We start from the raw sequence: 13,046 nt of genomic DNA on the forward strand, positions 1-13,046 counted from the left end.
GATGTTTAAAACCCCAGAATTCCCCTTCCCTTGGCCTTTTCAATTTCCATGGAGTTTTATTTTCAAGTTACTTTTCCCGATAAATTGCTTGGGCCGTCATCTTCCCTCACATGCCCAATAATAGGGGATCAACTGCAGCATATAGTTGGCTTCACATAAAGTATACCTAGCATCAGCAACGATGAGCTCCTGCCACACACCAGAGAGCCTGACCAAACATGAGAGGCGTGGAAGGGTAAGCTGCTTCGCAATCCCAGCCTTCATTTTTTATATTAACATAGTCAGTTAACAACAATTCCCTCTGCATGGGAGATTGGCGCCTCTTTCTCCCCAGGATTCGGTATCTCAAACGATGACCAACTAGTTTGTTTTCGAAACAGTGTATTTGTAGCATTGTTACATATGCCCGTCATGTACTACTGGCTTTGTGAACACAACCACAGCCTAGATGATCCAGCCCGTCATAAATGTGTTACCTGTATCTTGAGTGTCTTCGGTATGACATACTGGACAGACGCCAAACTTAAAAACCACCAAAGGGGTTTGAACCGTCTAATGAGTCACTACGTGTGGTCTACTTGCAAAATCACTTTCTGGAAAGAGCGCGAAGGCGTTCAACAAGACGCCGAAGAATTCCTACAATATCTTCTTTCCCACCTTTCCAATGACCCTTTAGGCCCAGAGAGGTTGGTAACAATGCAAATCCGGCATTTTTCTACTTTTACTTATAAAATTTATGTGAATTAGATCCCACCAAGAGCTCTTGCAGCATATGTTCTACACTGTTATTAAGTACCGCGAGGAGTGCACCATGTGTAAGCATGTGTCATTCCCAGAAAAATACAGTGATAGTGTTCTCCGCGTCCATATCCCTGATTCTGGGTCGCCAACACTGCCTCAGGCGCTGGTGCAGACTATGGGCGTTCCCGATGCATCTTATAAGTGCGGCAGCTGCTTCTCAAATGCGAAGCCTACTCGCCGTGGGTACATCAGGGACGCTCCTGAAATCCTCGTTATTGCGTTAAATAGGCATGGAAATCATACCGGCACCCGACGAACGAATAAAGTGACTTACGAAGAACATATGGACCTTACAGAATTACTCGAACCCTATGCCCGAGAAAAAGGCGAATCCTTGACTTATAAGCTGTATTCCGTCATTTTTCATATAGGTACAAGTTCTGAGCGAGGTCATTATATCACCGTTGCTAGGTCACCGACGGACCAATGGTCATATATAGACGACGAAGAAATACACAGCGCAAACGTCCAAGATGCGCTCGGAAACGATTCGAGGCATTCTAAGCTAGCAATACCATACCTCTTGTTTTATGCTCGCACTCCCTTCAACTCCACAGTCCCCAGGCGAATACCTATTGATCCAAATTTTTTTAAGCCAAAGCCTCTTGAGCCAAAACCTCTTGCCAATGACAGCTCGTACAATGAGAAATTACCAACCGTTCCAGAAGTTTCCATAGAAAAGTCAACCGGTCAAGCCAGTAAGCCGGACGATGAAAACAAACGAACCATGACGACCCAAACTCTCAATAAAATCGAGTCGAATGTGGAGGTAGAGGCCAGTATTTCATTTCCAGCCGCGGGAGAGAGTAACCACCCGGAAGTAGGAGATTCTCCTACAGAAGAGGCAGCAGTCTCGCCGTCCCTTTCAGCGCGATGGGAAGGCCAACCTGCGGAAGTTATTATCAAAGTCATAATGGGTGATATTGTTTTGGAGGGTAAGATGAAAGGAGTGCTGAGAAGAAGCCGGGGCCGGCCAGATCAACCCACTAACACCAAGGGCTCAGTGCCCCCGGAAAAGCCAGAAGGTGTAAAAAAGAACAGAAAACCGCCAGGTCGCAAATGCAAGGCAACAGCCAAAGTAGATACCATAAAATAAGACAATTGTCTTTTATGTACATAGCCTGGATTTTATCTCTTGACTCGGCGTTAGGGGCCGGTATTGGTCTATCAGATTTTCTTCAAGACATCCCTTTTAGCTCGGTGTTCTGTGTAGTTAGTTGGATGGTAAGAAAGTAAGATATTGATGTCGCTAGACCTAGTTACATATACAACTTAACTCTGTGGCTATTTAGTTACATTTCAATTTTCAAGTTAACCTCCCGTCACTTCCCCGTCTCATGTAAATGGAGCCCGAGCAGCAGTCAGGCTCTCCGCCTAGCCCATCTTCGTTCATAACTTCAATTTTCAGGCAGCTATTAGCAGCCACCCCGCCGGCGTTGTCAACATCTCCTAGAGCTTCATGTGCTGATAGGGTTGTTAACCCGCTTAAATCTTTACCACCACAGACACTGAGTGAAGTCAAACCGCTTCTTTTGACACTACATTGCCTCTTTCCCAGTGAATTCCTACTGGCCCTGGATATCTTGGATCGCAGGCTTATCAGAAACTATGTCCTGTCGAATATACCTATCATAGAGAATGTAACACGGGGGACGTTATTTGTCCTCTCTTCCTCGATGATACCTGCCACTGTCCAGGTAGCTATCCCAGTTCCTGAATCTAAAGTTGATACACGTATGTCGTCCGCTCCGGATGACCCGGCGGATTTGCTATATCTACCAGCGAAGTATTATCAGGTACATCTTGATTCATGGCACTGCACATGCCCTGCATTCGCTATTGCCTCTTTGTCCTCTTCGGATACAAGTACCCCAGGAACTGCTCACAATGACACGGAAGAACCTCTTACGCGTGCGAATGATGCCGTTTCTACGGGCTGGCGATTCGGTGGCACTCTGACCAGAGGAAGTGATATTGAGGACGGGCATCTTAATCCGGCAATATGCAAACACTTGCTCGCCTGTATTTTGGGCACACAGTGTCCAGAATTATTTGGGCATGGTATCGAGCGGGTTTCCGTAACCCAGGCTGAGATGGCAGCTTTATATGCTGGATGAAACAGAACTACACAGCACACATTTTATAGAATAAGTGCTTGTGAATATGAGCATCTTAAAATATTGTCTAGATTTACGAGAGAACAAATCCGTGGGCTACGAGGCCTCCATGATTTTAAAAATGTCTGAATTCCCGACTACATATGCCTTGACTGGGCTCTGGCTATATCCTGTTGCTTCTTGACTCAAATACCAAGGATGGAGAACCTAGTTCATGATTTTTATGAGCGTATCAAGCGTAAAGGACCTGATTCGATGCCAGTTAGCCAGGTTTAGATTGTCTGAATACGTCTGAAAGCCGTGACGATGGAATAGAATCTTCTCTACTCTAAAACGCACAGAATATGCAATGTATTGTTCAGACCAAAATGGTGGAAAGAGCGGGAGGAAGGTGGCGAGCAGCGATTATCCCTTTTTCTTGTTCTTGTCCTTGTCCTTCGAGCTGTCTGGTTCATCTTGTTTCTCGCCGTCATTCTTCTTTTTCTTCTCTTCACTACTGCCATTTGTCGTAGCTTTTTCATCTTTTGACTCTTCTGCCTTGGCCTCCTGCTCTTCCTGCTGTTGACGGTTCTGGATTTTATTTTCGATTAAATCGTGGAAGGCAGTGATAGCTCGAATCAAACTGCTTATGTATATTGACATCAATTGGTCATTGGTCTTAATGTTCATAGCACGCGCGAGCTCTGCATTTTCGATTTGTGTGGGCTCTGAAGCATTTCCTGGAGTGCGTTGTTTTGCAGTTGCAAGGTTGGGGAGGAGGTTAAAGATATCCTGAAGGTTTCCCAAGATGGCATGATTGACGGGTAATTCACCGTCAAGAACCTTTTGTAAATATTGCCCGATGTCGCGCAATCTTAGGTGTAATCCTTGTAATGATTGGAGTTGTGATGTTATTCTTGTAGAGAGGGTGCCAACTGCGACGTCGCGAATATCTCTGAGAAGATGCTCCACGCCTATTTCTTCAGCCTCTTCCGCTTCAATTATAGATGGGGTGTGAACAAAAGTTTTTGCAGTTGTCGTTCCGTCCTATTACGTAGCAAGTAATTGCTTGTCAGATCGATGTTCTCAAAGATTCTCTAAAAAGAAAGGAAACTCACGTCTTTAATCTCCTCTACAGCAAAGTATGCATCAGTGGGAACGCCAACTTCTTTTGGCTGCACATCAATAATAACTAGTAAAGGATTCGGTGTATATCGTTTGAACAGTTCGTTAATCTCCAAATCTGATGCTCTCAGTTTGGGTCCGGAATGATACCATCCAATGAGTTTCTCTCGCGCATTGATCTTCTTGAACATATCATTCATCGCTTCCACAAAATTGTGGTCTAAAAACCAGACGGAGGGGTTTTTGTCGTCCTCTTCAAACGGAACTGAAAGCCAACGGACGTGTTAGTAGAAAGCGGGTATCATTAATTGGTTTGCTTGGCTGCCAGCGCACCTGCAAAGCTGTTTGATACTCGAACATTCTGCCCGTCATTTTGGCCCAGCAGTACGCCAACCACCCGCCTGTGAGTACCTTTTGCTGTCCGACCGTAATGATCCGCGACCGATAGAAGTACCAAGGGAGCAACGGAAACGGTGCGAGCGACTAGGGAGAGAGTGTCGGCAGTCGTAGCCGGCATAATGACAGTTTAAGAGAGCAATGTTAGGTACAAAAGGGCCCTTTTCTCTTGATATAAGCTTTGGAGAATTCTAATGGACAATGCAAACTGCGATGCTGCTCAAGCTGCTTACTGGGAGCGGTTTGGAGCTGGGAGCCGGGTAAATGATGATCCATTACCGAGCCGGTGGCCGTCTAGCCCGCTGGAGACTAGCGCCGATAGCATAAATAGGACTTTATGTCCTCAATCTGAGCTTGGTTGAAGAACGCGAACATGAGCTGGCTAGTTAACTAGGTAACAACGGTTTCCCCCGGATACAACCTCACTGGTCAAGCAGGAGCGCAGCGAAACATCTCGCATACCCATTTCTCTGACGTCCTATTTGTATGTATGTACCCGCCATATTCACCAGTGAAGAGCATACACAAGAGAGAAGTAGTGCCTTGGGCCACAGGGCCTTAAGGATAGTCAACCTTTTGGTTGCATGGCGGGCACTTTCATAAGATGCTCCTACTAAGGGACGTTTTGCGGAACATTCTCTATTGTTTCTTGTCACTTGGCCGGATCTTGTTCTCTGCGAGAGTGACAAATCTGACAAAGAGGGCCCGGGAAACGCTCCCCCACCTAATTCTGATTTCTTTGATTTCCATGATAATGCATGTCTGTACGTAGTGTTGGGATTTGATACCAGGCTGCTGTACTCCGTATTGCATCCTTCATGACACTGGAATCTGGCATGAGAGCTATGTATTCGCCTGCAACGTATATATAAAACATGGGAGGCGGGGATTCAGTCATCCCTGCTGAATACAAGGCAGTACGGAGCAGAATATATTATAGAGTGCTCCATACTCCGTACGGAGTACTCTCCGGAGTAAGCTGGAACTCTTCCCACTCGGCAGATGACTAAGCTCGACAGGGACCGCGAACTCTAAAGTCTAAACGGGCCGACTTCGATTTGTTTCGAAAGGCCGCGAAAAAGGAATGCGAATGCTGGGCCGAAGGGACTGGAGGCCACCTGTAAAGCCCCCGGCCGATGCGAGCACAGCGGGAAGTAGACGAACGTTGATTGGGACGCCTCAGCCGAACTCGACGGGCGCTTCGTTTTGCCTCGTATGGGCATGCCGTAGAGATGCGATCCCCAACGGTTTGGGCTGGTAGAACCCTGCTTGAGCAATAGATCTAATCTGGGTTGAGTTGCATTCTAAGCAGCCTGCATTTCTTCTGGGGAAAGAGACGTGCAGATCCGCCGTCCAGCCCAACCGTGGCCTCTTGTGCTCTGTGGTTTGGCAGATCCTCGGCCCTGCGGGCGGCCTGGCATCCTGGAAACTCAACACAAGCAAACCTTCAAACCACATCAATTTTCCAACCTCACGCCGGCTCGCAGCCAAACGGCCCGTTGTCTCTCCGCCGCCCCTTTCCTCCCACCCCATTTCGTGCCCTCATCCATCGAGCGATATCACACGACCGAGCCCACGCCCGCGTCCTCCGTTGAATTTCACGCCATGGCACCCGCTAGAGACGAAACGGTTGATAGCCTCAAGAGCATCATCCGAGACCTAGAGGCCCGAGTCGTTCAATTGGAACGCAAGATCGTCGATGGGGGGAGCAGCTCAAAGCCCAATTCGCTTATGGAGAGCATGCGAATGGTCTTGATGGGTCCTCCAGGCGCTGGTGCGTGCCGGCTGCTCTTTCATGCTCGATGCGCCATGTCTGTTCACTAACTTGTAGGCTGCAGGAAAGGGAACACAGGCCCCTAAAATCAAGGATAAATACTGTGTCTGCCACCTCGTATGTTCGGGTACTCCAATTGACGCATCCACTGTTGATAAATACTTACCTGAGCACGTCGTCTAGGCCACCGGTGACATGCTCCGATCGCAGGTTGCTGCGAAAACAGAGCTAGGAAAACAAGCCAAGGAGATCATGGATCAAGGTGGTTTAGTGAGCGATGAAATCATGGTCAATATGATCAAGCATGAGCTCGAAACAAACCAAGAATGCCGCAATGGGTACGAATCGGAACCCGAAATATCCAGGGATACAAATGATATATTTACTAACACAATAATCCATAGTTTCATCTTGGATGGCTTTCCACGCACCGTAACACAAGCTGAGAAACTCGACGACATGCTTAACTCTCGCAACCAGAAACTGCAACACGCCGTTGAGCTCCAAATCGACGACGAACTTCTGGTCTCCAGGATAACTGGCCGATTGATCCACCCGGCTTCAGGAAGATCTTACCACAAGATATTCAACCCCCCAAAGACTGAAATGACTGACGACATCACCGGTGAACCATTGATTCAGCGTTCAGACGACAACGTCGAAGCCTTGAAGAAACGTTTAGTCACCTACCACTCGCAGACCGCTCCCGTCGTAGGATACTACAAGACGACTGGTATCTGGAAAGGTATTGATGCCAGCCAGGAACCTGGTCAAGTATGGAAAAGCCTCCTGGGAGTCTTTGAAAAGAAAGACTCCAGCCTGCTCAATAAGATGGGATTGTCAAAATAGATTTACGACCTTTTGACATACTATAACCACCCTTTTTTCAATCAACGGGGTATTTTCATTTCAAACACCCCTAGAGAATTGGATATGTCTTTATGACTGTTCTTCTGAAAATGTTTTTGTCTGTGTCTCTTCTGTGATAGGCAAGCTAAATTGTATGCGTATAGACTGCAGGGTCTGCCTCCTATGTATACTATTATTTTTTTTTTTTTTTTGCACTGGGAATTTGACCTTTCATGGCAATGTTCAATTTGAGCATTGTTTCCCTATTATTTCTTTCTATTCATGGATCCCAATAGACAATGCACCAATTGGCACCAGTGAATTACCCTGAATGAGATTCAAAAGATTCTTTTCTGCACTTCTTCAGTGCATTGTGTGGTTCTCAAGACTGACGACTAAGCCGGACCATGTATCTTTCTGACGCAGAGATGATTCCTTCCACCATTCTCAATATTATGTGCATCTGCCCATCCAACATTAGGACCTGCAGAATCTTATACAATTTTAACTTAAGCACCCATACCCTTCTTCAGTTCTATTCCAGCTTAACAGAACGTTTGTTTCTGCCCTGCCATGATGTGCTTGCCAATGCTAGCCCGACTCTTTACCCAGAAGGAGTCTCCAAAAAAGTATGATAACTGTAAAATCAGTCGGCCAGTTCTGTGAGTTTATGATTTCCCTGTTGTTTTGAGTGAGCATTCTTCTCGGAATGAATGAATGATGTCTAACATTACTCCTCCTTTCAGGGAACATACCACTGTTAACATGGAGAGATTGAATGTTAAGCGTAAGTTTCCTGTTGCTCAATGTGATATAAAACATTCCCACGTGCAGTTCACGTGTTTCTGTCTATATAAATACACCTCTTCCCTTACATTCCTTTCTCCTTTCCCATTGTTCTTCTCAGCAACATCAACATATCCCTGTTCCAATGGGATGTGCATTGGGGCCTCGTCACCCTGGGGGCAATAGGTGCCTCCCTGGAGGCCCGCACGGGCGATTTATTTATCATCGCCATAAATCTGCGCGCTGGGCTGGCGCACCACTGCCAGTGCGTAAGTGACCATATTATGATGGCTCTCCTTAACACCCAAATACCACTCTGGAATTCTTAACAAGTGGAAAAGTGATATTGCTATCTAGGCTAATGTACTTTATGTAGCAATTGCGGGCACCATAGCGGCGCAACAAACAGACAATTTTCAGGGGTCCCCTGCGTGCGAACCAGGCACGCAGCCCTGCACCACCTGCGGTGCCCCTGGCACCATTTAAAACGATAAAGGGGGTGTTTTTATGCTGGCAACAAAGCCGTTCGAAGCTGCCTACGCTCTCTCACCATGTTCGATGCTGGACCTGCTTTTCGGTGTTGGAGCTAGGGCATCGCATGGTGGTTCCGTTTCTCCCTGCATTCTCGACTCACTTTCGGTTGGCGCGTTTCTCTTCACTTGGAAACCAGGGAAATTTTCCCTGCGTTTCTACGCCTTGCCATATGCATCATGGCAAACGGAGACATCGGGAAAGCAATCACCGGCGATTCTTCTTTTTACGCTTTTTCAATGACTGTTACAGCTCTATACATTAGCTCATCCTGGGAAGAAAAAGATATTACTGAAGAATGGACCAAGGATGTGGATAGGCTTGTGGCTAACTGTGTTACTTGTCGTCGCACCACGGTTCCACGAGACAAGACCCTGGGGCTTTTACAACCTCTTCCAGTCCCTGAGAGACATTGGCAACATATTTCCACATATTTTATGAATGTTTCTCTTACAAAGAAAGATTAACGTGATTTTGGTCCTAGGGTGTTGGTTGAGGAAGAAACCAATCGCCCTTCCCACTGGGAGAACTGGAACTTCACAGGACTAGGTCAAGCGCTTTCTTGATGAAATTTCGATAACTGTCTCCTTGCGGCCAGCCTTCCTTTAGGCTTCGGGGCTATCTCATGCTCTACTATTTGATACTTATGAAACATGCTATTGTTGGGTTCCCGGTAAAAGGAAAGAAATATTTCTTCTGGGGTAGTTTCCTATCGCGATGTTTCCCTCAATACCGTTTCAGCAATAAGATTTCTCATCCTGATCGAAATCTGCCATACCGCGATATGTAATTAATAGTATGTATCATTAAATTTCCTTTTACCGTTTCTTCGCCTAACTACGTAGTGATGACTGTTGGCTTGTAAAAAACCTAGCAAGTGAGCTAGCTATCGAAAATTATAGTCAATTGTCAATTAAAAGCCCGTGTATTCTAAAAGGTATCTTGTGTCATCTGTTCTATATTTGTCACCCAATCGAAGCAAAATCTAGAGGAGATTAATCACACTTCCGCTACTGTGTGTATATCTATCGTATTATCGTATGTCTTCCACTCCATCAAGGCTCCCTGCCCCCAGCAGCCCCTCTTCCTCCAGCACCACCTACAATCGCCCGCTGCCTTGCCAGCCACGTCCGTCCTGCATCAGGAGACGCAATGCTGCGATGGTTGTATCGTGCCATGTTACCGGCATTATGAATCTGCAGCCGTGACTGGAAATTGTACCAGGCGGAAGATATGAGGGCGATTTCTCGGGCTTGACGTTGGACAACTTGCATGAGTTCGGCCTGTCGTAGAATTTTGGGTTAGCCGATGATAACAAATAGGGGATGACGAACATACCTCCTTTTCCTTGGCTGTCTTATACCCTTCCAAATCACCAGGCAGCCCCTCATAATTCTCAAGTCGCTCTTGCAACGACTTGATCAGCTCATTTTGCTGATTAATATGCTATATTCGATTCAATCGCCTTCCCTCCATCCCTCGGTGGTCCGGGGAGAGGGAGAAGCGAGGAGGTATTAGCTAGGAAGCCCTGTTCGCCATGATGCAAAGTGATCTCGACGGAAAATAGCTGGGTCAAAGCAGATGTGGATTGGGGATAGACTGCGGAGAACACGACAATGGCAAGAAAGGGCAAAGAGAAGGACCAATGCCAGAGCCTGATGGGGCTACCATTGACCTAGTGATGGTCAACTTCTGCTTTGCAGCGCTTCTATATCTTGCGGCAGTAGACATTTTCATTTTATACCCCATCGAACCTGGGGATTGGGGGTGGGAGGGATACAATTTGGTAAAGGTTCCGAGAGAGTATGGGGGACAGGAAAAAATGCCTGCACCTTTGGACGTGCAATAGAAATCCAATAAAAGTAGATGAAATGATTGCTGACTCACCTCTGAGCGTTTCGCCAGGCTATCAGCGCTCTTCTCAGTCGTATCAGCGAACCGCTTCAAAAGCTGTAAAGGTGACAGCTCCGGGGTCTTCAAAGTGCCGTCCATTCTGGCCGTCAACTCTTCAAGTAACCTCTTCATCTCTTGCAACGTTTCCCGATCTTCTTCACGGACCTCTTGCTCCCTTCTATCCCGTATCTCACGAAGAGCATTCCGCTCACTGCACACCTCTCTGACGATAGTTCTGCTAACGTCTAATTTACCCTCAAGCTCGCGGATCCTATTCTGAAGAGTATCCCAATCGGCACGCATCTTTGCCAATTCCGAGCCGTTATATTGCTTAATTTCGTTAAGGATGTCTACCTTATCTTTGTCCACAAGTTCCACTGCCGTAGCCATTAGCAACTGCTTTATGAAAGGAGAGCGAGAGAGTTACAATCAATCTTTGCATCTGAGAGTTCACGTTCAGTAGTCTCAGCGCGGGTCTCAGATACGGTAAGTCTAGTGCGGAGGCTCGCATATTCTTCATGCAGCTTTCGGTATATTTCGCTAAAGAAGGGTTAATTTTGATATATCTTAACATCAAGCGAGAATCTCACCTCTCAATGTTAGGTTCACTTAATACAGAGCTACCTTTTATTTCTTCGAGATCGGCTTGAAGCTCATTTTCGGCACTGCTGCTCTTTGTTAGTATGGGGGTACTTTGAGGTGGACAGAATACAACTAACAGTTCAGCCTCCCGCCTTCCAGCTTCATCAAGATCGCGTTGGAAAGTCCCTTGATCTTTTGGCGTCGAATTTCCAGTGGCAGGGCTCTCAAGGCCTTCTAGCTCCCTTATCCGTTCTCGTAATTCGGCAATGGCAGCTTCGTCTCGAGAGTGCTGTTCTTCGGAGCCTTGTAGCCTTTCGGTCAAAGCATGATTATCAAATTCCAGTTGTTTTTTCAAATTTTGGATTTCATGATGATCCAGCTCAATTTGAGTGATAAGCTGTTTGTATTTTTGGAGTTCTTTGCTGTGTTCAGATGAAAGGCGCTGGCTAGAGTCGCTCTCTTTCAACTGTTGCTTTAAGTCATTCACCTGGTTTTTAAGCGCTTGGTTTTCTTTTTCAAAATCCTGGCTTGCCTGAAGCTTTTGGCGATACTTCTCGGCAGCATTTGCCTTTCTAGACAGCTGATCCCTTTCGTTTTTAATTTCATCGTAATCGTCCTGTAGCTTTTGATACCGTTCCGTTTTCTGGCGCATTGATTCAAGCGACATTCGAAGACTGTCAATTTCATCTTGTGCCGTCGACAGCCTTGCTTCTTGGGAGGCGATGATGTCCTCCTGCTGACGACCGCGGCCTTCAAAGCCGGTGGCATCAAGTCCTCTGTCTCCTTTTCCAGCCTTGAGCGTTGCCAACCGATCTTCGGTGGACGATAGCTTTGTTTCTAATGTATCGCTATTTTCTTGAAGTTTCGCTAGGCGTTCATGTAAATTTGCCAGAGACTTTTCCAACTCCCTCTTTTCATTGGATAGTTTATCGTTCTCTGCCAGGAGTTTTCCGACTCGCTCCTCAAATTGTAATTCCGGGTCCATAGCAATATCACGCCTAGCCCTATATTCGTCCTGCTCAAAATTGATCTGCTCAAGACGGTCGTCCGATGGGTTCTGCGCCTCTTCTATGATGTCCTTTAGCCCTTCTTGTGTCGGCGTGGTGAGCTTCTGCATCGTCATGATATAAGCTTCTGCGTGCGGAGATCCAATTGCTGCCATTAACAGCAGCTTTAACAGCCGGTTGGTTTCTTTGACGGAGCCTTTTTCGGCGATCGCTTTAAGGTCCGGGACGGTAGAGAGTCCTGAGGGTAGTTCGCCATCGTTCTGGTTTCGAAGGTAGCTGATCAACAGCTTATGGATATGCTTCAAATTCTGCCATTTGGGAACCCAGTGGTCGGCCGGTGCATTTTCTGGGAGAGCCCCCAGGAAGTACGACGGATCGATATCCTGTAAGATCTCCCAAAGAATAGACCCATCGTTCAGGTCTTCACTGCAGCGGATGACAGTTCCCAGAGAGAAGCTGTTAATCCATTCAAGGAGGGTGGTGGTCTCGAGATCGGGAAGCATGATTTCAGGGGGGCGGGACGGCGCGCCTGGAGGTTAGTTGGTTAAGCCAATACCAAGAAGACCAGCCGACACTGCTCGTGCATTGCGGCAACGGGCTTTAGAAGATGTCGACGTTCATAGACCGTCGGCGGAGGCCGGAGATGTCGGGTCGCTTGAATTCGAGTAGTTGGTGCTGCTCCGTCGTTTGTTTGGCATCACGAATATTTCATGCGCAGGCCCAGCCAAATAGGCCGAAGATTGTGGGCTAGCACGGAGTCAAATCCGCCCCCATCCCCTGTCCAGACCTGCGGCGGGTAGTTACATACATGCCACCGTCCGTTTTCCATCCGGTTGCCTAACTCGAGTATTGTTTAGGTGCGGATGCCAGCATGGTTGAGTCCTGCTTCGCTCCTAGCGACTGAAGAACGGTGCCATACATAGTCACCCAGCCCAAGACAGGGCGCGCAGGATTTCCCAGCAGACAATGCTACGGAGTACATACCTTAGATTTTTATTTTCCTCCAGCTCCTGATGCCCGGCTCCTTTGCTTGGGAACCAACGGCCTAACGGCTTCTTTCCTAAACGCAGATGACGATCTCTCGGTACTACACACACCCACGGTTGTTTTTGCCATGGTGAAATTAACGCTACTGCCAGCTTTCAAGCTTTCTAGTTACCGAATCCTGCGGGCTTGCTATCCAGCGAACTGCTATTCCTACGCCAA

At 47.1% G+C, this 13,046-nt stretch overlaps 4 protein-coding genes across 4 annotated transcripts; 2 read left to right on the plus strand and 2 right to left on the minus strand.

Moving 5' to 3' along the window:
• Nucleotides 1–181: 181 nt before the first annotated feature.
• Nucleotides 182–1,897, plus strand: LOZ57_000287 (uncharacterized protein; the record flags this gene model as incomplete). The annotated part of the gene is made up of 3 exons (XM_049249394.1): nucleotides 182–235; nucleotides 286–686; nucleotides 748–1,897. 3 exons carry the CDS (start codon nucleotides 182–184, stop codon nucleotides 1,895–1,897), a joined length of 1,605 nt encoding a protein of 534 aa, XP_049111588.1.
• A 1,426-nt stretch (nucleotides 1,898–3,323) lies between these two features.
• On the minus strand, nucleotides 3,324–4,539 carry RPN8 (proteasome regulatory particle subunit; the record flags this gene model as incomplete). The annotated part of the gene is made up of 3 exons (XM_049249395.1): nucleotides 3,324–3,944; nucleotides 4,016–4,287; nucleotides 4,356–4,539. The coding sequence occupies 3 exons, from the start codon at nucleotides 4,537–4,539 to the stop codon at nucleotides 3,324–3,326; spliced, it is 1,077 nt and encodes a 358-aa protein (XP_049111589.1).
• Nucleotides 4,540–6,023: 1,484 nt separating this feature from the next.
• ADK1 (adenylate kinase) lies at nucleotides 6,024–7,041 on the plus strand (the record flags this gene model as incomplete). The annotated part of the gene is made up of 4 exons (XM_049249396.1): nucleotides 6,024–6,192; nucleotides 6,257–6,309; nucleotides 6,376–6,530; nucleotides 6,597–7,041. 4 exons carry the CDS (start codon nucleotides 6,024–6,026, stop codon nucleotides 7,039–7,041), a joined length of 822 nt encoding a protein of 273 aa, XP_049111590.1.
• Nucleotides 7,042–9,413: 2,372 nt separating this feature from the next.
• On the minus strand, nucleotides 9,414–12,343 carry LOZ57_000290 (uncharacterized protein; the record flags this gene model as incomplete). The annotated part of the gene is made up of 6 exons (XM_049249397.1): nucleotides 9,414–9,641; nucleotides 9,697–9,792; nucleotides 10,246–10,628; nucleotides 10,679–10,791; nucleotides 10,842–10,916; nucleotides 10,971–12,343. The coding sequence occupies 6 exons, from the start codon at nucleotides 12,341–12,343 to the stop codon at nucleotides 9,414–9,416; spliced, it is 2,268 nt and encodes a 755-aa protein (XP_049111591.1).
• Nucleotides 12,344–13,046: the final 703 nt, after the last annotated feature.

This window comes from Ophidiomyces ophidiicola, assembly GCF_022830035.1.
Source record: "Ophidiomyces ophidiicola strain CBS 122913 chromosome Unknown scaffold_1, whole genome shotgun sequence".
NCBI lineage: Eukaryota > Fungi > Ascomycota > Eurotiomycetes > Onygenales > Onygenaceae > Ophidiomyces > Ophidiomyces ophidiicola.